This window comes from Cinclus cinclus, chromosome 1, assembly GCF_963662255.1.
Source record: "Cinclus cinclus chromosome 1, bCinCin1.1, whole genome shotgun sequence".
Taxonomy (NCBI): Eukaryota; Metazoa; Chordata; class Aves; order Passeriformes; family Cinclidae; genus Cinclus; species Cinclus cinclus.
In genome coordinates this window covers 90,783,667-90,808,127 of record NC_085046.1, presented here as the reverse complement: position 1 = coordinate 90,808,127, position 24,461 = coordinate 90,783,667, and the positions used below count along the sequence as shown (strand labels likewise).

The 24,461-nt window shown below is 38.1% G+C and overlaps 1 protein-coding gene across 1 annotated transcript in view; it reads right to left on the bottom strand.

Moving 5' to 3' along the window:
* Positions 1-24,461, bottom strand: part of GABBR2 (gamma-aminobutyric acid type B receptor subunit 2) — a 457,122-nt gene that overhangs the window by 157,130 nt on the left and 275,531 nt on the right. Inside the window, exon 9 of the mRNA XM_062500339.1 lies at positions 1,344-1,424. Coding sequence (XP_062356323.1) covers positions 1,344-1,424 — 81 coding nt within the window. The remainder of the gene's footprint in view (positions 1-1,343; positions 1,425-24,461) is intronic.

Below are 24,461 nucleotides of genomic sequence, written 5' to 3'. Positions count from 1 at the left end.
GGAAAGACCGCGTTCAGATGTGGTCAGAACAAGACTGAACAGTCTTGTCCTGCAAAAAGACTGTGCAGAGTCTTTTCCTCATCATATGCTGTCCGTAAAATTGAGAAGTTATGAACAAATGCTGTCTCTTATAACTTGATTCATACTTCATATATTCTCTGGAAATTAATGGGACTGAATCAGTATTAAACTACATCATTAGTTCCTCCTTGTGGAAAAAATAATCTGCTAGGTCCCAGACTTTGGCAACCGGGATGATTCTGCACTCTTCATTTCCAAAGCCTCATTCCTCAGAAACATGTGAGAAGCTTGTCTATCTGTGCTCTTTTAAGCCCAGCAAGGGATATCAAAAGGAAAGGTGTAAAGTTCCAGAAGACGATCAAGTAGTCATTAATTAGATCACTGCAGTGAAACTCCACCCATGCTCATGCAAACCTTGTTTGTTGGGACACTAGAGAAAGGTGTAGTAGAGTACAGCAGCACAACAGCTTGATACTTATCCACCTTATGACTCCCAGGGGAAAACCACACAGAACTCATAAAGCCAACTTCACTTTCTCTCACTGAATTGCACCATATCAGAGTTTAAGATTAAATCTTAAAAGTTAGCTTTGAAAATAATGTATATGCTTATATTCAACAGGAGACACCTTTAAAACTCATTTCAGCTCACACCTGGCTGCCATGAGCATGGCCCTGAAAACCATAGGTATGCCTGCACTCCAGCTGCTTGAGGACTGAGGAAGTCCTTATGCTATCTTTGGAGCAGCATGGGATAAAAAATGTCAGGAAGATACAGCAAGAAATGCTATATGTCTGCTGTGGATCTTTGGAGTGCTGCTGGTCTGGAAACCCTCTCTGGCCCTATTTCCCATAGGCCATGTTAAAGTCAGCCTTAGTATTTTGAAAACTTATTTTCTAACAACCTGACACCTCCCAAAGAAAAACAACTACCTCCTTCTCATGTCTACAAACACAGAACATGAGAGCATCCCTCAGGTGAGATGAACTGACGGAGTGGGAAATGGGGACGAAATAGAACATTATTCATTGGTGAAAAACCTGCTTCTTGAAATATCAAAGAACATTTGTGTACACATATAAATTTGATTTTGCCCTATCATTGGAATAAAAAACTAGTGTACAAAACACAATTGTATCAAAATACTGCAAATTTTTTTTCAGAATTCTATTTTTAAAGCATTTTTTTTTCTTTTACATTCTACAGTGTCACAGCATTTGATATTAACAATCCTAAAACAGTTTTTAAGAGCACACAGTCTTACAAACTACATAGAGCTACCCATGTCACTCCTGTACTTCTTTCCAGTTTTGTCTCCTACCTTGGAACCTGATGCTGTTGTTGATTATTACCAATTTGTCATCCACAGCATTGTATTCTCCCACCTTTACTTCCTTTTGTTCTGCAGAGAAACAAACAAGAGTGATTGTTTATGGCAGTTCACATGTTCTCAATTATTTAACTGACTTTTTCTTTTTTGACAGTATGTCAAAAGGAAAAGAAATATGAGAGAATAAGGCATGAATAATTAAATCATAATGCCAGACAGCTAACATAATTAAAAGATACATTTCTGGTTCTTGAAAGATACATAAAGCATTTTTAAGAACTCATTTACATAATGAGGAAATTGTTATTGGACATGGTCATCTCCAGCTTAAAGATGACACAGTTTCCTACTGGCTCACACCATGCAGGACATTTTTACTGGGAGAACAAGCACAACTAAATCACACATTCCACTCCCATTTAAACAACCAGGATGTCTTGCTTTGTGAATTATTTCCCAGGAGAGTTGTGGTGGCACGCTCTAGCCAGTATGGAGCAGACTGGATAGTTAGCAGATACACTAAAAATCAAATCTCTTACTTTGACTGCGAATTAGCAACTCATTAGTACCCTGACTGCAAAACATACAGTATTAAATAATTAAAGCAAACACACACTTGAGTTAAAATTTTACATTTAGTCTCATCTGGTATTTTGGGACTGTCATCACATCTATGGCCTTGTACCTGACAGAACAGAGTTTGCAGATAGAGAAATTTTTTTTCTTTTGTTTTCTGCCTTGGCCACTGTACCAACTATGAACTCTGGAACACTGACATGCATTTATCCCACACTTCTGATAACATCTGGCATCAATTATTTTCTGCTATTTTTATCGAGATTTTGGTATGGCTTAGAAGTGAAGGAGCTTACTGTATTACCATTTTTACACTAAAACTTTTGTAATTTAATGAGACTCACAAACAACAGGCCCATTGGCTAAAGATTTCTTTGAAGAGCTGGCTCAGCAGAGACAAAAATTTCCTTTCAGGCCTCTCTGTCTGGGCATGCACAGCCCAATTTACATTTAAATTCTGGCCTCATGACCCTATTTGTGACACTGATTTCGGGAGCTGATGATCTTGAGCTAGATGGCAAATTTGGAAAGACTGTATTTCACCCAACAGCTCCACATTAACCTTTTCTCCTTTCTCACTCAAAGTGATTTTGCCTGTTCAACTCTGCTCAATTTTAGTAAAATCTACAGTCTGACTAATACTAATCTGAGTGCTCACAGGAAGCAAAAGTTTCTTTCACACAAACCACTATCTTTATTATTATGTTGTAATATTATTGTTATGTAATAATATATTGCAATATTTTTAAAATTGTCTACAACAAATTGTAGACTGGGCTGCAAATCTGGCAGGAGGTCCTAAGCATTTACACCAAACCCATCAAGAGCTGGAGTTGGCAGCTCTGAACTTTTATTTAGCTTTCCCGTGAGCATGATCCACTGGGATGAACCTAAGACTAGTTTGAAATAAAAGCAAAATCCCCTGGTGTCCAGCAGCAGTTTCACAAAGCCCATCCACATGGCATCACATACTCTTAGAAGTGAATATAAGTTTATAATTTCTGTCACAGACTGAACATTCACTGTGAAATAGATACATGAATCGATTCTTGACAATCCTAAACAATAAAAATAGTCCCAGTAGTCATCTAAAAGCTAAAAAGGTTAATGCTAAAACCAGAACCAATCTACTTCCATTTGTACTTGTAGCATGGCAGCTGTTATCTGTAGATCTAAAACATCAAAACACAACTTAGAGAGAAGAGAGAAAAACATCAGGATGCATATTGATATATGGTGGGCATATTAGATACCAGATAGTCCACAGCATCTCCTGACAGCAAAAGGGGATGATACACACCTTGGTGTTGGTCTAGCCCCAGCTTTAACAGCAACAAGCTAAAACCTCATAGCTCTGATGAGCATACAAGAGAGGTGAGTAATTGCTCTGCAACCATTTCTGCATGGAGAGTTTACTGAGACTAGATGAGATGTGGGAAGCACATAACAGGTGGAGAAACATACACAAAACACAGTGTAAATCTGTGGTCTGATTACAGTAATGCATTTAAGGAAGTTTTTCTGTGATTATTTCATGTGACAGATTATGCCATTTCTTTTCAGCATTTATAATGTTTCACCTGTTTCCTTCACAGGTGAAGTAACACTGAGAATGTGCTTCTCTTATAACTAGCTAGCCTGGGTACCAGGAGCTAGCCCTTGTAGGAATGGAGCTCAGTATTTGGACAAACAAGCTGCCATGGCATCCTAAGAGCAAGATTTTTTGGACTTAGAAACCCAAGAATGTGGGGGGAAAGAAACCCCCAGTAATTACTACCAGGAAACCACATGATCAATGCCTTGTCCCTTACCAACAGGAAAGGACAGTTCATAGAGGACATGACATACTTTATTGAAGTCAAGAAGACCCATAAAGATATTTGATATCTTAAAGCAGTGACAACTGTGGAAATTAGTCTGTGAGAGAAGTAAAACCTACTTTTATTGAATGGAAGGATATACTATCCTCTTTATAGTGTGATTAGAGGGGTGCTGAGGGGGAGACACAATTTTTTTTGTGATCTTTTGTTCTCCCAGCAAGGACAAAATCAGCTGCTGGTTTTTCAGATCCCCAAGCACATGTGCTGATCAGCGACAAAGCCACTTCCAAATATTAATTAAAGGGAGCAAAGAGACAGGACTGTTATTCTCTTCTCTCTTGCACAGGTCAATACAGCTAAGGACAGGACTGCAGACTCACTTTTATATATGCCATTTCCTTCAGCTGCCTTTGGAAATTCTGAATTATTAAAGTTAGTAGAGTATTTGCATAATGTAGCTCATATCTGTCAAAACCTCTTAGTGTTCAACAACAAAAGGACAGGAGAGAGTAGAACTCCTTCAAAGAAACACACCAACAAAGTGTTTTTCAGAATATTCAAATATGATGTTGGCTTCTTTCTGTAGTGCTTCAATTATTTTTAACTAGGTCTTTCCATAATCATAATAGAGATATTGTATTGAAGATCACATTAAAGTGCAGAAGAAAAATATGAGGAAAAGTGTACTGAGGTTTTGAGGTAACATTTGTCAGCACCATGACAGGAGCAGAGAAATTTCAGAACTTGAATCTGAAGCTGCTTTTCACAGAGGGACAAATAGTATGGAAACTAACCAACCCAGATAAAACTGGCCCAGAAAAATGTGACTGTAACTTATGCCTATAATTCTCATGGAATTATAAACAATCCTTGTTGTTAATTAATTGTAACAGAATAGATTATTTATATGGCCAAGATGAAAGCCCTCTGCCAACAAAGAATGAGAAACTCTTGAAGGTCTATTGAAAAGCTTTTCTCTACATATTTTATTACAAAATCTTATAGCCCACTTTAAGCAACTCCACACAAATTGACTCACTACGACATTTCACAAAGTTAGTACAGAGGATTTTCAGGAGCATATCTGGTAGTTCCATGTTCTTGTTGAATAAAAGCAAAAAAAAAAAAAAAAATCCTGCAACTGATATCAGCTGAACGAAACAAACTTACCAGAATGCATAGCAGTATTATGATTGCCAGTTTGACTGTTATCAACTTATACTGAAAATTTCCAGATGAGTCTATGCTTAGTTTCAGTTCCTTTTGCTATCTGTAATAATTTCTATTTTCACCACATTTTTGTAAGTGTACTTAGTCACACCTCATGAAGACAATTTCTACTGAGTGTTCAAGGATGAGAGAAATGCACTTGCAATGCATAAGAGATGGGACAGATGGATTTCCTTTATTTTCCTCTATGCAGACAATGCAGTCTAGATTTCAATGACACTATATCTAAAGCTAATAGCACCCTCAGTTATGTCAGTCTAATTGCAAATAGCCCTTATGGTGTGTGCTGATGCAGTTAAGCCAACATAAAAATGTTTATACCAGTATAAACACCAGTACAATTTATGCTTATAAAGGTTCCTCTGAAAAACCACCATATCTTAAAATGTTAAAAAAACATGTGTATTGATATGCGTATCCATTCATGAACTCCTGTATCTCTGTTGGGATACACTTATGTAAAAGCTATGTCTATGTTAGCATAAATTCAAATGATATGTCTATCCTAACATCACTGCAGTGCCCAAAACACATGGCTTCAAATGAAGATTTAGGATTTCAAAGCTCATAATACCTAACCATAACTTGATGCCACTAAGAACACTGTTATGTCACTGCAGCTCTTTAAAAACTTAGAATTCCATGCAAACTACAAGGAGAAATATGAGCAAGTGATGAGTATTCATTTTCCAACAAATACGACGTAAATTTTAAAGTAAATTTAATAAACTTAGCATGGACTATTGTCTAGATAACTAAGGGTCACAGGTTTCTCATCTAGAGGGCACAGGCTATGCTTGATATAGAAGCAGCAGAAAAATAATATTACATGTAGCTGAAAGTCTAAAATAATATCTAGGTCTTAGTTTGTTCTGAAAAACCATGCCTGCAAAAGATGCTGCCTCCATGACTCGTCCTTGAAAAGCTTTTCAGAATTTTTTTATATAGCCTCTCCTGCTTCTCCACACAGTAAATGATCACTGTACTCCCTTAAACCTTGCTGTGACATCAGTTTAACAACCCCTTCTCCCACTCTCTTCCAGATGCCCCTTTTTCTTAACTATCCTAATTGAGTAGGAGTGATTAGATGCTTAGCCTTTTAGAAAATCTTGCTGCATAATCAGCATTCAGCAGCCCATCTCAGGAACCAATATCATTAAACCTTGTCCTACAACAGAGCCACTTAATATCTGAGCATTTTTCCTTATGCATGAATCACAGCTCAACAGGACTGCTGGCAGCTATAGGGAATACTTCGTCATCAGATCTCACAAGAATTTTTGAAAAGTGTTTGCCAACAGGTGAAACTAAGCATGGTCCATATGCACCTGAAATAGTTGAAGAAGGGAATGGCTCTAAAATTTGGCAAGATTTTCTGGTGGTTTTGGCTGAGGTAAATTTAATTTTCTTCACAGTGGCTAGTACAAGGCTGTGTTATGGATTTCTGCTGGACACAGGGTTGATAATACAGACATGCTTTTTGTTCTTTGCTGAGCAGGGCTTGCACAGAGTCTATTCTTTCTGTCTAAGCCTTTCTGCTTTTCATACTGACACTCTGGCAAGGGGCTGGAGGTGAATGAGAGGCAGGGATCAGACACAGCTCAGACAGGCAATTTCAGCTGACCAAAGGGATATTCCAGGTCATATGGCCTCATGCTCCTTGTATAGTGTTCAGAGAGGGAAAAAGGAAGAAGGAGGGGATACTTGGAGCGACAACATGTGTCTCCCCAAGTAAACGTTACATGTGATGGGGCCATGCTCTCCTGGAAATGGCTGAACACCTGCCTGCCCATGGGAATGGTGAATGAATTCCTTGCTTTGCTTTTCTTGTGTGCATGGCTTCTGCTTTTCTTATTAAACTGTCTTCATGTCAACCCCTGAGTTCTGTGCTTTTACCCTGAAAATTCTCTCCCTAATCCTGCTGGTGGAGGAGTGATCAAGTGGCTCTGTGGGGCTTGGCTGCCAAATGGGGCTAAACCACAACAGATTTTAATCTCAAATTTCAATCAATCTCCTAGGCATGAATCAAAAATCATGCACAGGTACTCACACTTTCAAAGACACATCTGACTTGTCTTAAAGCTCACCATTAGCAAGCTATTGGCAATTCATTGATAGGTTCAGTCCAGGGAAAGAGTGAAGGATGCTCTGACACATTACATTATGGCATCCTGAGGCTTGTCTCTCTTTCCAATTTAGCTTCTTCTCACACTCCCTTTTAAAGAGTGAATGCTTTTCTTTAACACTTTTCACCAGTCACTTAGCAATCACTTGCCACTGGCAGGTCTTAGGTCTTCTTTCTCATTCCCTCTATTGCCTCCTGGGAAGGCTCCTGCAGAGATTACGTGCTGCACTGAGTGACAGCAATCCTGTGGCCAAGAGTGTTCAGACAGCAAGTCACGGGAAAGAAGACTGGCCAAACACAAGCAGTGAAAAACTTGAGCTGGAGACTGAAAATTGATCGGGCCGAGAACACTTCCCATATTTCAATAAATCCTGTGCAAATTGCCTGCAAAGTCTCTGCTAACCTGCCCTACCTGTCTCACTTGTTTTGAAAGCTGTTTCATGAAATAACGATCTACCAAATAACTGGAAATGCTGTCTCAAATGCCTTTACAATACTGAATGAAACGAAGTGTCAGGAAAGCTAATTTCCTTCAGAATAAATACAGAAACATTTCATGTTGATCATGTAGAAAGTCTTAGCAAATTAATGCAATCTTAACTTTCATAATATATCCTTGTCAGACAGGACTGAGAAGCTTTTCGGTTATCCTTATCATATATCAGCAATAACCAACACCAGTTGAAAGTTTCCAATTAAAAAAAGAATAAGAATAGAAGCTTATAAATAATGAATGAGAAAAACCTTTTTCATCCACTTGCAGGCAACCATTTCTTTGTTCAAAGACATAAATGCTGAGATTAAGAATTGCAGTTCAAATAAGGAAGAAAATGTCAGGTCAGATAGAAGATTATTCTTCAGCAGAAGCTGCCAGAAAAAAAAGACTCAAGGAAGAAAAACATGTTACCTTTGCAAAGGTTTGAACTGTGATAGTTTTTACCCTAGTAATCAGAATTTTAAAATTTGCTTTGCCCTAAAAAAATACTACTTTAACTGCTGCATAGCAATTTCCTACATTTAAAGTTTTATTTATGTGTTATATTTATGAAATCCTAGATTTCACTGTTTTGGAAACATATATACACAGTATACAGGAAATCTTGAGTTATGAAAACAGTATATATAGCAAGTGATAATTACCCCTTATAGCAGTTCTCTGGCTGTAAATCTTTCAGTCATCCATAAAGCAAAACAGTCAGAATAGTCAAACCAGACAAAGGCCAAACAGGGTATCCTTAGAGTCACTATAAAAGCTAAGGAGTCTTAACCCTGGGCATATTTCACTATGCTAGTAATGGCATTTTGCCAAAACAACACAGCAAGCAAGTAAACAAGGAGGACATAAAATATCATTAAGTAACCCAGACTCATAAAAGAATGTAGTAATTTTGTAGCCCAAGAGGATTCTTCTATAAAAATGTCAAGAATTTGCATTTTTATGAGCTTATAAAAATTATTTTTACTGATTCTTTTTAAGCTTTGTTTTCACCCTCCTTATTATACTTCTTTCTCTGACTTGGTTTGTTAGACTGACTTCTAGCTCTGTATAGAAATTTAGTAATACAGTTCATATGGATTTAACACCTAAAAATATTAGGAATTTATACATCATGTATCAAAGAAAGCCATATAATGAAATAAAAAAAATAAAGACCGTGTTTAAAGCAATTTTTTCTTTAAATGTGAATTGTTAACACCATCATTACACCTTTCATTCAGGAAACTGAGAAAAGCATAAACAAATATAAAGAAATGAAGGCAGATCATCCATGAAGCATAACAATGATTGTGATGAAGCAAGTGAACAGAGCTTACATTAATTCTTCTGAATAGAATTTCCTGTTTTTTAGGATGCTTACTAAAATCCTTGATAGTTTGAAATGAGGTTGTACATGAGATAATAGTTTTTCTTGGATTTAATAATTGTAGCATAAAATCTTGACTTATCAAACTGTATGACCTGCAATGTATGTCAGTAATTTGAATCAACTCTAGGAAGTTATAAGATAAAAATGTATATTCAAGTGGATATGGTATGATTATATTCTAGGATACATGGGGGTGCAACAGCTGCAACATCTTAGTCTAGCTAAGGGTTCTTCTGTTCTACTGTTCATTGTGTTTTATTATTTGATTAACTTTTCAGAGAATGCAAATCCTCATCATTCTGGTAGTTTATTTGCCAAAATAAATGATTCTTTAAAGTCAAATAGTGTAAGTATACATGTCTTCTTTAATATGAATATTTATCTAAATGTAGCATGGTCTACAAAAAATGATATTTATACCATTTTTCACTTGGAATGACTTCTTCCTGGCAGAGTCCAAGCCCAGCAGGCTTTTCTTGATTCAGAATTTACGGTGGGAAATAATATTGTACATACAAAATTACAGGCAGCAAGCCTGAGAAGTCATCTGCTCAATTAATAAATGTTAACTTCATTACTTGTTTCATACACTAGTCCATTTCCTACAGAGGTGTGTGAGGGAATCAGCCTGTGCAAGCTTGGGCTGACTTCCCGGGAGAACTCCCAGGAGCTTCCCAGGTTGGAAAGGCCACCCAGGCAGTGACAGGTTTGGACGTGGATGGCACTGATCTGCAGAGAAGCCCCCCTGGCAGCAGCCCAGGGCCCAGCAGCAGCTCCATCTGTCAGAGTCTCTCTGGGAGAGGGGCAGCTGAAGGCAGGACCAGGCAGGGTGTGGAGGTGCCAGTGAGAGAGGCGGTGGCCACGTTCTCTTGCCGCCTGAGCTTGACTTCAGAGCACTGAAATGTCAGAGGCTGTGAGGCACAATTCAAGATACACCATGACACTGCACTCATTCAAAGGTAAAGGACGGTGGACCACAGGACTACAGCGTACCCATTTCAAAAATCTATAGTGTTTCCCAAGAAACCCAAGGTGACAGAGCATTAGTGTATCCACATCTTTTATCCAAGTGGAATAAATGCAATTATTGTGTCCCTGGTGTCCTGGAAACTCAGTCTGAATAGGCACATTGTGCACTATCAGGATAGTCTGGCAAAAGAAAGATTTGAATCATTATCAAACTACCAGATTTTTTTATTTTTTTTTTTGGTTAAACCAAAAGTTACTCATTAACTTAAATCAAATCCACCAAGCAGTGGATTGGGAGGTCATTTAGGGAAGAAAAAACTGGGAATTGCACTGCTGTCAGTTTTTTCTGACTTACCAGGGTAATGAAAAATGCAAGACACCCAAGACAGTGACCTAATCCCAATTTCCATCTGCTAGCTCAGCATTTAAGCTTTCCATACAAACATGACAGATGACATGATAGAGGATATCCTGACAAGAAAGACAGGGTCCCCAGGGACCTGGATGACCCTGACTCCAGCCCAGCTACACACTCTGAATGAATGAGAAAGGAGATCAAGGTGAGCTTTTCTTCCTCTGGTATGCATAATATTCTATAATTTCATTTGATTTTCTTGTGCATGCCCAAAAGAAATGTTTTGCTACAACTACCTAAGCCCATTACTTACGTAACTCAAATTCTAAATTAAATGTGTAATATCAATTATTTTTTGCAGTAGGCAAAACAAATTTAAAAACTTGAGGCAGTTACTTAGAAAGCCTGATGTGGTTACGTTTTCCCTAAGAGGCTTTTCTTGTCAGTGAGGTGATGCACAGCAGAACAGTTTGACAGTAGCCCTGCTCTGTGGACAGCTTCAGCTGACCTGCACACAGCTGCTAAGTCTCTGCCACTGTGTTTTTGGTGGCTGCTCAGATGTGCAGGATGAGCTGCATGATGCAGTCCTCCTTTTGATGGCTGGTTAGCCCATGCTAATTTAAATGGTAGCCAAACTTAAGTGCACAACATGACAGCAATAAAAATGTCTCCCAGAGCAGAAGATGTGTGCTTTACCAGCACAAAGGATCATGCTAGCAGTCATGCATCCCAGCAAGGTTGTTTTCCCCTCACTTAGCAAGGCATGCCTGCTTTCTGGTGATCTCACTCCATGCAGGGAAGAAACACAAACTCCATTGTGACACATTTGGATGCATACCTATGATAATATATTTAGGGCCTTCCCTCACCTTCTGTCAGGGCTGTGTTCCCCCTCCCCTGGCACAGGAAGGCTCTGCACATGCTGAGCAGCCTCCCAGACGGCTGTGCCTGCTCTGCTCTAGCTGAGAGGCCTTAAACCAAGATCCTCTGGCTTCTTCCTTATGTACTACAACCTTACACTTTTACAGAGTTAAGAGGGTGTTATTTAAAGGTTGTAGTTTCACAGTTACCAAGCCTGAAAACAGAGAAGAGCAGCAGCTGCTGTGCATATTGTGTTAGAACTCAGCTACTCATTATGTCCTCAAATAACCATTCTTGCCATTACACCAGGTGGCCTGTGAAAACACTGTAGCTCATGAAGAGCATTCTTCATGATTCAGGGTCAAACTCAAAGGCAGAATTCCCACTGTCCTCATCCTAAAATACTAATAAATAATGGAGTAGAGGCAGTGCTGAAGACATTCATACAAAGCTGCAAATTCTACGCCCTTTCCTGTCTTATGATTTGTACAGTAGCTGCCAAAGATTTTTTCCTGTATAAGAAATGCAGTTTTGAGTCATCCAGGCTGGTTTATTCCAATTACTTTATGCAGGACTTGTAGGGGAATAATTCAGGAAAAACTTTAGAGCAACAAAAAGCCCACTTCTGCTAAAACCTGAAACTACAAGTGAACCTTTACTGAGACATAGGGAAAACTACAAAGATCCCAATGTAGCAACACCCTGCCTAGGTTTTCTGTTTCAGTTTCTGCTGCTGAGATGGACAAGACAGCTGTCACTCAAAGAGCCAACGAAAGGCAGAGACTTTGAGATTTCCAGCTCTAGCCTTCCCCTGATAATCAGCTCCCCATGCAGAAGTCACATGGGATTACAAATTGGATTTCCCTGTCCTCAGGGAGGTATGCTCTACTCCCATTAGGGACAGGCTTGCCACTGCTACAATTAGGGACTGCACTCTAGGGAGTGAGAGAACAAGAAGTGTTACACAATGCCAGGATGTCTGTCCAACCCAAGAACTGCATGACTCTGAATGAGAAAAGTGTGTGCCTGGCTGCAAATTTCATTGCTGTAGAATCATAGGAAGGGTCCTTAATGATCATCTAGTTCCAACCCCCCTGCCATGGGCAGAGATGCATTTTGCAAGTAGTAGTGGCTGCTGGGAAATTCCTCTTCAAAATCTATGTTTCTTGTCTGTCTTTTTGATCCTCATGGGGCCATCTGAGAAGTTTGGAAAGTTCGAGTTACTCACTAGGAGGAGGGATGCTGTGAGACTGTCAACACATGTGTGAGAGACCCAGAGCCTGGCTGCAGGTGGTGAGGCTATGAAGCCCTATGACCTCAAGCACTTGAAGAGTAGAAAAAAATGCCCATGCCCCATTCAGTTCTCACAGGCTTTAAAAGACAGATCCAGGAGATGGAACCCACTCATGAGAGCCTGCTCTCTACAAAAGAAGTGGTGAGGTTTCAAACAACAGCATTTGAAATGTTTTGTGTAGCAACCCTGCCCAAGAGACCCCTACAAGGTTATTTCTCACTTTATGAATATCCATTTTATGATTTTTTGTCGATGTAAATATATGAGTTGTATGTCAGCATGAGACCAAAGCAGTTTTGAAATGTAAGAAAATGGCAAATTCAGAATTTAGCCCACCCTGATCCACACCTTTCACATTTATAGAGTTGACTTCCTCCAGATCCTACCAGTACATTTAAGTAAGATGAAATCTAATTTTGAATTGCAAAATTTATCACCCCTGCTATTTTACTATTTTTCATTTTAAAATCTAAAGATGTTAAAACTCATAGGGGGAAAAAAAAAACTCTGAAGAAATAATAATTGTTGTAAAAGAAAACTCATTAAAAAAACTATTTTGGTTTGGTCAGATTTGGGTTTTTTTACCTGTAAGCTGATCCTTTTCAAGAGAAAGAAACTACTCCAACTGGAACTTGTCAAAAGTTAAAGTTCCAGAGAAATAACTCCTTTTTTGTGCTGCTTCAGCAACCCCCCACTTGCTTTAACCTGTTTTGAGTAATCTCTTTGTATTAATCCACTGGAAAAAAAATTAAAAAGGCAGAGAAAGGTCCAATAGTGATTTCTTATTCCTTATTTCTAATTAGGAACAATGTGTTTTACTAAGAGCAAAGAAATTGGTGTAGAAGACTGACTAAGACACAAAGAACAGTTCTAAAGTGAAACTCATAGGTTTTAACTTTAATGATTGCTTAAAAATTCTTCCTATAATATGGTATACATCATTGTTGTGCTGTTTCATTTTAAATTCTGGTTTATTTTTCCTTTTATTTCTTCATCTGGAGTTTGAATAGCTACAGGAAGCAGACTAGCATTAAGAGAAAAAGCCTCCCATGGAAAGCTACAGCCATTAAATTATAATTACTCTAAATAATAAAGGATTTAATAATTAATATAGAGCAGTTATATAATACACCTGACAGACAGTTCTGGAATAAAGTTGTGTGGCAAAGCACAATGAGAGCACCAAAGCATTTATGCATTAGTGCAGCACTGTATTTGTGTACTTTATAATATTAAATACACTTCTCTAAGGGTTTCCAGAATTAAAACTGATACTTCAGGCACCAAGAGAAAACAATCTGACACGACACTCCCAGTTTGAAAGAACCTATTCTGCTCAGAAAAATTTATAGCATACAGCAACGTTGTCTTGTTAGGACAGGATTGATGCCTCTAGGAGTGAAATAAGGCAAAAATCCTTGCAAAGCTGATTAAAACTAGAAAAGCAGAAGTATGCATTTTTTTCCTCAAGTATGAATATTGCAGAATGAGACTGAAGAATGGTAGAAATTTTTTAAATGGCTTGGGCATAAAATACTGGATTAAATAACCTCCATAAGATTCACAAAATTTTGGAAAACTGCTGTATAAAACGGATGTAATTGGCTTTTCATTACAAGTGGGATCAAAAGTCAAAAAGTTATAGTGCTTTAAATGAGATGGATTAGTGTCTAACTATTCTAATATAATTTTTTGCCTTTTGCCTAAGACAACGTTAAAATTGTAGGTGAAGAAATATAAAGCTTGTTTGGAGTATGAGAGTAAGCAGAATTTTGGAAGCAGGTAATGCTAAAAAGAGTTTAAAAATATTTTTTAAAGTTTTTCCCTGAAACTGATAGCAAAGGCTTAGTATAAGCTACTTAGAGAAGTCAGTTGCCCCATTAACTTTACTTCTGATGAGTCTGAAAGTCAAAACCACAGTGATTAAAGTGTGAGAGGGGTTTTGAATCTTCTCTGAGGTGAGTATATATCTCAGTGCATATGCATCTGAGTACCTGCTACTAATCCTTTGATATTTACAGCATTTGATGGAAATTTGAGCATAGAATGTATCCAGAAGAAAAAAAAAAACAAAGAAAAAAAAAAGACTGAGACGGAATGATAATCTATTGATTTATTGTGATAATCTATCATGTGTTTTATATAGTTACATTCTTGACCATAAATCTTTAATTACCCAAATTTTAAGAATCTCAGTACAAAACTACTTAGTCATAAGTTGGGAGCTATCAGCACAAGTGAAGTGCTCTTACAGCTTTTCAGTAAAAGATGGAAAATGCTCTCTTGCTTCCCTGTGTTTTGGGTAGGTACAGAAAAATTAGCACATGTCTGCTGCTTCTAGATTTAAGTAACTTTGATGCAAAAAAGAACAATGGAAAGTAAGACAATAAATGTCAAAACTCAAGAGCAAGCAGCAGCCATAAACATGAAAGACATCCTAGAGAAGAAATCACACTTCTTGTGTGAGAGCAGTTCCTGGATCTTCACTTGTGTACTTGGAAATCTGGGACCCTCAAATTCTGGCTGCAATCTTTTCCTTATTCCTGATGGCCTCCTCACCTCTGTGGTCTTACCATCTGACTTTCTAGAGATGTCCTGGCCACGATCCAGGTAGAACCAGTACCAGGAAAAAGAAAAGACAACAGAGGGGCCAGGATTTACGGCACATACTTCAGAGCTCTAGCTAAGGTTTGCCTTGGGTCTAAGCCCACCCTGCTTGAATCACTTTTTCACTTAACCAGATCATGTTACTCCTCACTGCAGCAGTACCAGGAGTGAACATGGGGGAAAACACAGCTGCTGAACAGAACAGTGCTTGTGTTGCATCTTCCTCTGCACTGGCCTAGCTGCAAGAGGAGTCGCTGGCTCCTTTTCAATCACACCATTGATGGTGTTTGGCAGCACCTCTGTTTTCCATGTGCAGCACCAACTTGCTTTGCCTTTGCTCTGCTGAATTATTTCTGGCATGCAGCGGAGGATATATTCCTAGAAATGGAAGTTTCTTAGTTCAATGGAAAATATTCTGTCACTCATGTATCCTATTAATGGACTGTTTTTGCTGGTGCTTTTCAACCCTGAGCTGTAAAGGATAGGATTATTACAATTCAAAGGGAGCAGAATTTTCACTTCTGTAACTGGTTTTGAGACCATGTCAACCTGCAGCATCACTGGGGTTGTTTAATCCCTGTGCAGAATGCCACATTCCTGCAGATTTTGAAGCTGCTGTTTTATTCAAGGCGAGCACATAATGGGTTTTCTGCTATTTCTTGTGTGTGTATGTGGGAGGGACAGTGGAGCTGCCATGAAAACTTCATGGACTCTTCTGGACTAGCCATTAATGACAGTCCTTTCCTGCTCATGTCCCTACCCTGAAAATACTGAATCCTTTCACAGGTTTGATACGTGCCTCACCCCACCCCTCCAACATACCAAAAGTACTTTGCAAGACCAGGAGAACTGACAAGAGAGACCAGAGAGAGACCAGAGAACAGGCTGACACAGCTGTAGGACACACACAGCTCAGTGGTCAGGTTAGGCAACCCTGCTGAGCGTGGTGAGCAGTAGCAAAGGTGGTGGGAGACACAGAGAAATGATGGGGGGACACAGACACAGCCCCACCATGCTTCATTGCCAAAAGTTACAGCACACAATGCTGGAGAGATGAGAGCCTTGAGAGACAGACATGTTTACCCTTAATGCTTGCATACCTCCAAAAGAAATATTATCTTAACAGACGTTTTTACCTCTTGTTAAGTCCCTAATCTGATATCTAAGTTTCTTAAACCAAAACAACTATTTTGGGCATTTCTCTACCATTCTGAAGTTTTTCAGAAGAGGTCCAAAGAGAGAGTTACATGTATCATTCCGCTAGGTCCAGTTCCTAAGTGGTGATTCATCAACAGAACAGCAATAACTACTCAGATTGAGACTTTTGTTTACAAAATCATTTTCCTCATTTTGCCTAGGAGAATGAAGTCATGAACAAAGAGAAAACATACACTGATGCTGCATTTTTGATACTGTATACAGGTTTTTTTTTAACTTGGGACATGATGTTCTCAGACCGTTTTTATTTCTTTCAGTGGGGCTTTCCATATCTTAGGGGATTTTGACAGGACACGCTGCAAAACCTCTGTGGAAAAAAGATAACTGCATTCAATTGAAAACAAAAGCTAAATCTATCATAATCTATCTTGTGCATTGTCTGTTTCCTTCAATAGCTGATACTGGTATTGTGAAAACCCACTCACTGACTTTAGTAAGAGAAATTGGGTAAGTCTGTTTTGAAGAGGTCCAATTTCCTGCTCCTCTTTTCTTAACAAAAGCCTCCTTTACACCTCATACAAACCTTTCATTGAGCTTAAACATAAAATTACCTGCTCTCTGATACCCAGTAATATGTTTCTAAATCATCTAATTCCCATCCACTTGAAAATAAAAATTATTCTATACCTTGACCTAGCCTAGAGTGTAATTTAACAATCAAGAAAGCACTATACACATAATTTGAAGTGGTGATAAACCATCTGAATTTCTCTGCTTCTTGCATGAGACATTTTCTTAGAGGAACCTGTGTATGACTAATTTAATTCTACCTCAGAAAGAAAACAGGCCTCTTGAAAATAAAGTTGAACAGAATTATCACAACAAATTTTTGTTAGAGCATGCGAGATAAGATGATATTTTTCAAAAATTATATTACTATAGCTTTTATAACAATCATAAATAAAAGGAAGTTTTAAAGCCAGTTTTAAAAGGACTATTTCCAAATTAAATTATGATTTTTGTCAGTATTTAATTTTTGGTGGAAACAAATAATGAATTAATGAAATCAACTTATAGGTTTCAATACCACATAAATTATTTTTTCTCACTACAAATAAATTAATCTTGCAACTTCATTTGATTGTCAAGCAAAACCAACAAATGCAAAGCATGACTTCTGAAATATTTAATCGCTTTCCCAGATGTTAAACAGGATTACTGCATATAGCAAAATTCAGTAAATGTCAATAAATATTTTTTACAAAGAAAAATTAAAAATTATATATTTATAATGAAACAGCATTTGGTTTTTAGTTTATTCTGGTTGGTTGGTTGGTTTGTTTCTCTAGAGATGTGGTTGTTAAAATATTCTGTGTTCGTAACAAATGCGTTAAGAGGGAGAGAAATGGGAATCTCTTCTGAGGTGACTAGCTACCAAATTGGCTTTCTGCATGGAACAGGCACAAGGGGACACAGTCAGCCACGGCTCTCCTCCAAGTCTAAGACAATAAGCAATGAGTGAGGTGTCTCAGGGACCAACAAAGTTTCCAAAACCCAGATAGGGCTCTAACAATTTCTGTGCTTCTAAAATTCACTCCAAAATGGAGCCCATCAGCCTGAGGTGACACATCCCACAAGACTGCTGAAGGCACCACACACAAGAAAGTCACACCTTTTCACAGGATGTTGGGTTGTCAACTCAGCTACCTTGGTTCAGCCATCACAAATACACAAATTATCAGACCATTATCTATTAAAAAAATAATTTGCTCAAATTTTGGAAGAAAATTATTGTTCCCTACCAGCTTAAAGTCAGCCTAACGGGTAAAAAATTTGGATGAATATTTCCATTCACAGTTCACATACAGAAGGTAAGAAGTGCAACAGAGCCTGGTGTTGACAACCTCACTGAGAGCTTCCTAGTTTCTGGATGGTGTACTGCTGGGCATTGACCATGATTTGCATGTACAAGAAAACTGTATGTACCAAGGCAGTGTAAGTTAGGATGGTAAAGTCTCCTTTTATCCCTTTGTCCTACTACAATAAGTCATTCATGGTGATATACCTTCCAATTCTAGGAACTGAGGAACTAGTCTTCAGATTTGCTGTGCTGTCCAGTTTTTGTGCTGGGGAGAAATTTAATCTCTATTTGCATTACTAAAAAATACAGTTGGGGCTTTTTCATCTTTCTCAGCAAGGATTCTCATATTTACAGATTTAATTTTGTTTGATTTATTCTTCAGCAGCACCAAATTATTTTTGTGAGATCTAAAGCCAGTAAAAATAACTGTCTGAACTTGGCTATTTAAACATTATTATATGGGAAGTGACCGATGATTTTAAACCTACAGAAGAAGCAACTGGGTAGAGCTTCATTTAACTTATTATTATTACCACAGTTAATTCCTCCCTTTTACAGCCACTACAGTATTTATTAGTCAGAAGATGATTTGGGGGGGTTCCTCTATACAAACTTCAACAGGTACTGTGTATATCACAGCCACCTTGTCCGGGGTCTCTGTCAAGAAGCTTCTTATAGACATTATTAGCTTGATTTTCTATAGACACATATCAAGGGATAAGATTTTGCTTCATTCTGGAGCTGCCCCCATCTTTCTTTAAGGTGGTTCAAGACAACTTGCCCAGGTGCAAATATCTGGGTAGGTGGTTTAACTTTTCATGGACATCACACATGACACAGGTTTCATCTCTTGAGATGACCTCCTTACAAATAAAAGGTGAAGAAAAATAAACACAGAACTAATAAATTATTCCCTTCTTACACGAAGATGTATCACACGTAGTAGTATGGCTTTGAAAAGAGTTGAAGGACAAATGTTTGAAAGAAAGGTTTTCAAAAAGGCCACTAAAGAAAACAATAGCCGCTCACAAAAAATTAACCCTGCTGTCACTTACACCTGTACAAATAGAGTGCAGCACACAGACAACAAAAACTGAGCTCAGCCAGAGATGACTTGTTTTGCACCAATGTATTTGGGCTTAAGATTTTTTTTGAAATTTCCTACCATCTAACTAGTTCAAGCTAATTGTTTACCTTTTTCTGTTAATAAAGTAATTCAAAGATCTATGACTGTTCAAATATAAGTTAAGGAATTTCCATTTCTATTTCCACTTGTGTTAGCCAGGAGATTCAATGACCTAGGCACCAAGGTCAGAAACAAGTATGGGCATAGTTAACAGTGCTGGTATATTGTAGATTTGACTCAATACTTTTTTGTGACAACAAAGAGGAATTTACCCTAACCCCACTCAGCCTCCTCCATCACCAACAGGAACATTCCTCTGAGATACATCAAATAAGGGTTTAAGTTCCTTCTCAGAAAAATCTGGATGAGTGATCTAAACTCAGTTCTCCCCCAGTTTAGATGAATGCCCCAGAATCTAGACTGTTATTTTGCAATTTCTTTCTGGTAAATTAATACATAGCAAAAAAGAGTAAGCATGAAAGATGCATAAATTTAGCCTAGATAGATCTCAGGAGCAGTTCAGTAACTCCAGAATAAAGAAGGTTTTGATGTAAATTCCTTTTCTACAGCGAGTGGAGGATGGAACTACATCTGAATTATGCACTTTTTATGTGGGTGGTCTGTCTCCTGTGCACAGGGACATCCTGAGCAATGCTGCATCTTGTCAGAAAACAATTTGTCCTGAGATACTAGGGCTTAGATGTGGCTTAGATGTGTCACATTTTAGTGTAAGTCCAGAGCAGATTAATGCTGGTGTAAATATGGGCATGCAGGGGCATAAAAATTAAGCAAACATCTGAGGAACAGCTTGAGGATCTGTATTCTTACCATTTATTTGGTAAACTTACTAAAATAGCTTCCAATTAAACCCATAATATTCAGTTATCAAATATTAAAAAAATACATTAATGAAATTTGGAAGATAACTTTCACCTGGCAAGCACAGTCAATTTGTACATGTGTCAAAACCAAAAAAAAATCAACAAAACACTAAACCCCCAAAACGACATGCAATTACCTGTATAGACACTTTAGCAAGAACTAAATTCTGTGTACACCTTTTTCATTTGTAGTCCTAGAAGAAGGCATTGCAGCAGACTGCCATACGCCTGGTAAACTTCATTTCTTGAAGGAAATTAAGTTTTGCATTTCATATGCCTCAAGAAGATAATTTCTGTATTTGGTACTTAACATTGGTTCAGATTATAGACTATAACATCAAAGTAGGCTGTGGATCAATACTTTAAAAATTTAAAAGCTGCTACAGTCACAGATGAGTATTTAATCCATGTGCAAAATGAGTTCTCCTGCGCTGTCTGGCATTACAGGTTTGGCTGTGTGAGATGCTGAAAGCCCTGAATGCCCAATCAATTTAAGATTTCAGGATGGACTCAGAACTTTTCTGTTTCAGTGTCAGAGTTTACAATGTTACAACTACACTGTCTTCATAAAGCACTGCTTAATTACAGAACATACACGACAGTAATTCATCATACCATAAGCTACTGCTGATTAAAAGCTGTAAGCTGGTTTTAAAACCTTGTGCACTCATTATAATCAACAGTAGGGAAGGATTCCTAAAGGCTTGACCCATTTCCAGTGGGATTTGACCCAATTCAGTGTGATGCAGCTTCATTTATATTTTATCTGTTGATTGGGTTTTATCCATCTAACAGATCAGCTATTGATTTCTATGTAACAGCACAATTTATAGAACCATTCCAGATTAAAAAGAGAGACATGTATTGTTCAATTTTGTTTGTCCTTGGTTATTCCATAGAGATTAATTATCCAACATCATCTAGCTAGCTTGTTTTGAAAAATGAAATTTGTGGCATAGCTATCCTGGCAGCTTCTTCTACTACTTGACCATTACGTAGAGTTACCTGATGATTTGGCCAACATGTAATATAAATAGTCCCCTAAATCCTTCTTCACCCTTCATAATCATGGACCACAGGCAAAAATCCCATCACTGAGAATGGCTGATAAATTGTAGTATAGGAATGGAAACCTATCATGTGTACAGGCCAGGAAGCTTTCCTCCTGCTTCAGACCTTTATGAGGCACCCACATCTTTTAGTTTTGGAAATCTGCAGCAATTTGTTGAACAGCAATTACCAAATCTCAGATGAGGACAATTCCCAGAAAACTCATACCATCTGAGAAAAGGGAATACACAGGAGGATATTCCAGTCAAAGCACAAAGGAGTTTATCACTATTCCAGGGGCTGCTGGCCTTCTAGAAAGAGTGGAAAATACACACATGGTGACAGAAGGTCTTAAATGATGCTTATGTCAAATCTGAGATAATAATATATGCATATCACTATATTTTTAATACAAAATTTAACCAATTGTAAAAATTCCTAGCATTTTTACCACAGCAAGAATTAAATCTAATTTTCAAGGTTGAGTCTTTTAACTGTTCTCTGCCCTGGGAGGATATCAACAAAGATGAATAAAAAAAGATTGACAAAGGGAAAATTCAGAGAAACCTGAAGACTATATTTCCTTTCTGTGCATCTTGGGCAGCTTCCCCATTTCTGTTTTAGTCAAGAAACTATTTGGAATGCTAAGTGGCAAACAATTTGACTGAACTAGAGTAACATTATGAAATATTTCATCTCTGTCTTTCCATCCCCACCCTGAGAAATGTAAAGCAGGGACAAAATTTCACTTTCTTAATGCAAAGTGACGATATAACATAATCTCTCACCCAGTTAAAATCAGGTCTGCCAGCACAGACTATTCCAGTTTCCTTATCTGGACCTTCAATGAGTTTACTTCAGCTGCTTGTAAATTTTTCATTGTTGCAGATTTTCAACATTAGTAATTTTATACTTTAGAATGGAGGGAAAAGCTATTTGTGAGTTTTTAACTTTGATCCTGCAATCGCTGACTTTTGAGTACTTGGCTTATGACATGCAAATGTAGCATTTCACTCCCTTGCTGCTGTCTCCCCACTTTTTGCTTGTTTTTAATAATAGTTGCAATGCCAAGATGAAAGGAAAGCAAACAAGAGGAATATATGTAGTCTTGAATAAAGCGTAAATATTTCATCCTAAATTTATCAAAAATTATGAGAATATGTCACCTGGAACGAGTGAGCTTCTTGAATGAGTGTAAATTACAGACCGTCATGAGATCAATTAATTATATTTTAATGAAGAATACTGATGAGCCACTTTTACACCTGTTCTTTTTAGTCTATATATTAGTGAGCTGGTGAAAGTGCAAAGCAACAGATGTTGCAAAGGCTTAGAAAACATCTCTTGTCTCCATCCGTTGCATCTACAGCTTGTAGTTATCTGAAGTTCAGGAGAAGCACTGCTAAACCTGGGGCTCCAACATGCATAATATTAATGCATGTCCAGAGTCCACAGCTGGCATCAGCCCAAAGGCTTGAGTGCACCTTGTACCCATGCCTGGCCATGGCTGAGCTGTTTGAAGTAAGAAGGCTGCTCATAATGACAGAATCACAGAATCATTTAGGTTGGAAAAGATCTCCAAGATCATGGAGTCCAACTTTTGACCGACCTCCACCTCAGCTTGACCATGGAACCAACTTCCAGGCCCAGTAATTTCTTGAATTCCTCAAATCTGTCACGAAAGAGGCAGTGCACAGTTCTGTAGGATCTGTTGCCCAGCACCAGGAGACATGCACCACAGTATGCAGACTGTGAAGGCCCAAAGCTACTCTCCCAGTACAGCTGTCCATGGCCCTGTGGGATAGGAAGTCCTGCCAGGGATGCTAGTTGGACTACTTTGCATGGATGCATCTTTAGGCAGGCAGCAAAAAAGAGCCTTTTATTCCAAGCACTCTGCCCATGCAAAAGCAGCCAAGGTTTTGCTAAATGGAAGAGCTCCAGGCCAATTAATGCAAATAAATTGAACTTGACAGATCATTTAAGATAAACTTTTATTCCTTTTAGGACCTCATGCTCAGTAAATCTCTACATTAAATTTCACAAGGCAGAGCTGAGGAATTTTGCAACGCTCCTGGACTGTTATTATCTTTTTCTTATTCAGTAAAAGAGCAAAAACAAAATATATCATTCTGGCCAGATCTCCTTTGTCAATCACAACAAAGATCTAAGGGAGGAAAAGCTTGGAAAAATGTTTATATGCTCAAATCTTCAGTTATAAAGCCAAGGGAGATGCACTTATCTGGACATCTTAAAAAAATAAGGTTTCAGCTTTGCTCCATTTGGGATGGAGCATGTCTAGGTTGACTCAGCTGCCAGCTAGCTTCACAGAATCACAGTTGAAAGGGACCCACATGGACCATTGAGTCCAACTCTTACATGAATGGCCTGTTTGGGGATTGAACCCACATCTTGGCATTAATAGCAGCATGCTCTGACCAAGTGAGATAATCTTTGGGAAAATCCACTTTGGGTAGCATTTTCAAAATGCTTGAGTGACTTAGAAATTAAAATGTATAACTCAGTTGTCTTTCCCTCCCCCTAACATTTTATCTTTTGTATTCCTTTCATTTAGTCAGACTCTCCCATGCAAATAGATAGATCATAGAGGGCTAAAGAACAGTAATTTGAATTTTCATTAAAAAGAAAATATAATTGACATATGTATTAACAAGGGAAACAGAAGCATAAGTCCAACTCAAGCCCAGAGAAGGGATGAAATATTTAACTTACACAATGATCCATGGCATCACTATAACAGTATATTCTATATCCAAGGGACACCTATCTACACATTTATTGCTTGTGAGCCCATGGTCTTTTCCAGAACTAATGTTTCTGTAAAGCCCACTCCCTCCACAGTCAGTCCACAGTTGAAGTTAGGTGCACCACTGATTTTATCTAGCACAGTAAATCAGATATGACTATAGCTAGTTGAGTCTTTCAGGGATTAAAGTAGTTCTAAAGTGCTGAAAAATGAACCTGTAACACACAGGCAATAATCTAGCATTAGGCTACAGGTTATCACTTAGGTTGTCAGCTGAATTTATCAAACCCGGATATGAGTAGTTAAAAAGCTTTTGATGATTTATAGCTTCTGTACACAACCTCAGCCTTAAATCCTACTTAACATTTTCTGGGTACAAAAATTAACCTTTTTTTTTTTTTTTTCATTCTATTCTCTTCTCTGAATTCAACAAGCCCTTTGTGCATTTACTGACCTTTGGGATTCACACGTCAGAGACTTTTCAAAGTCTTTTCCTCTGGAGAGGGGAAGCACAGACTAAATACGTGAATAAGTCCCTCATTTTTATCAGACTGTCTGCCATTT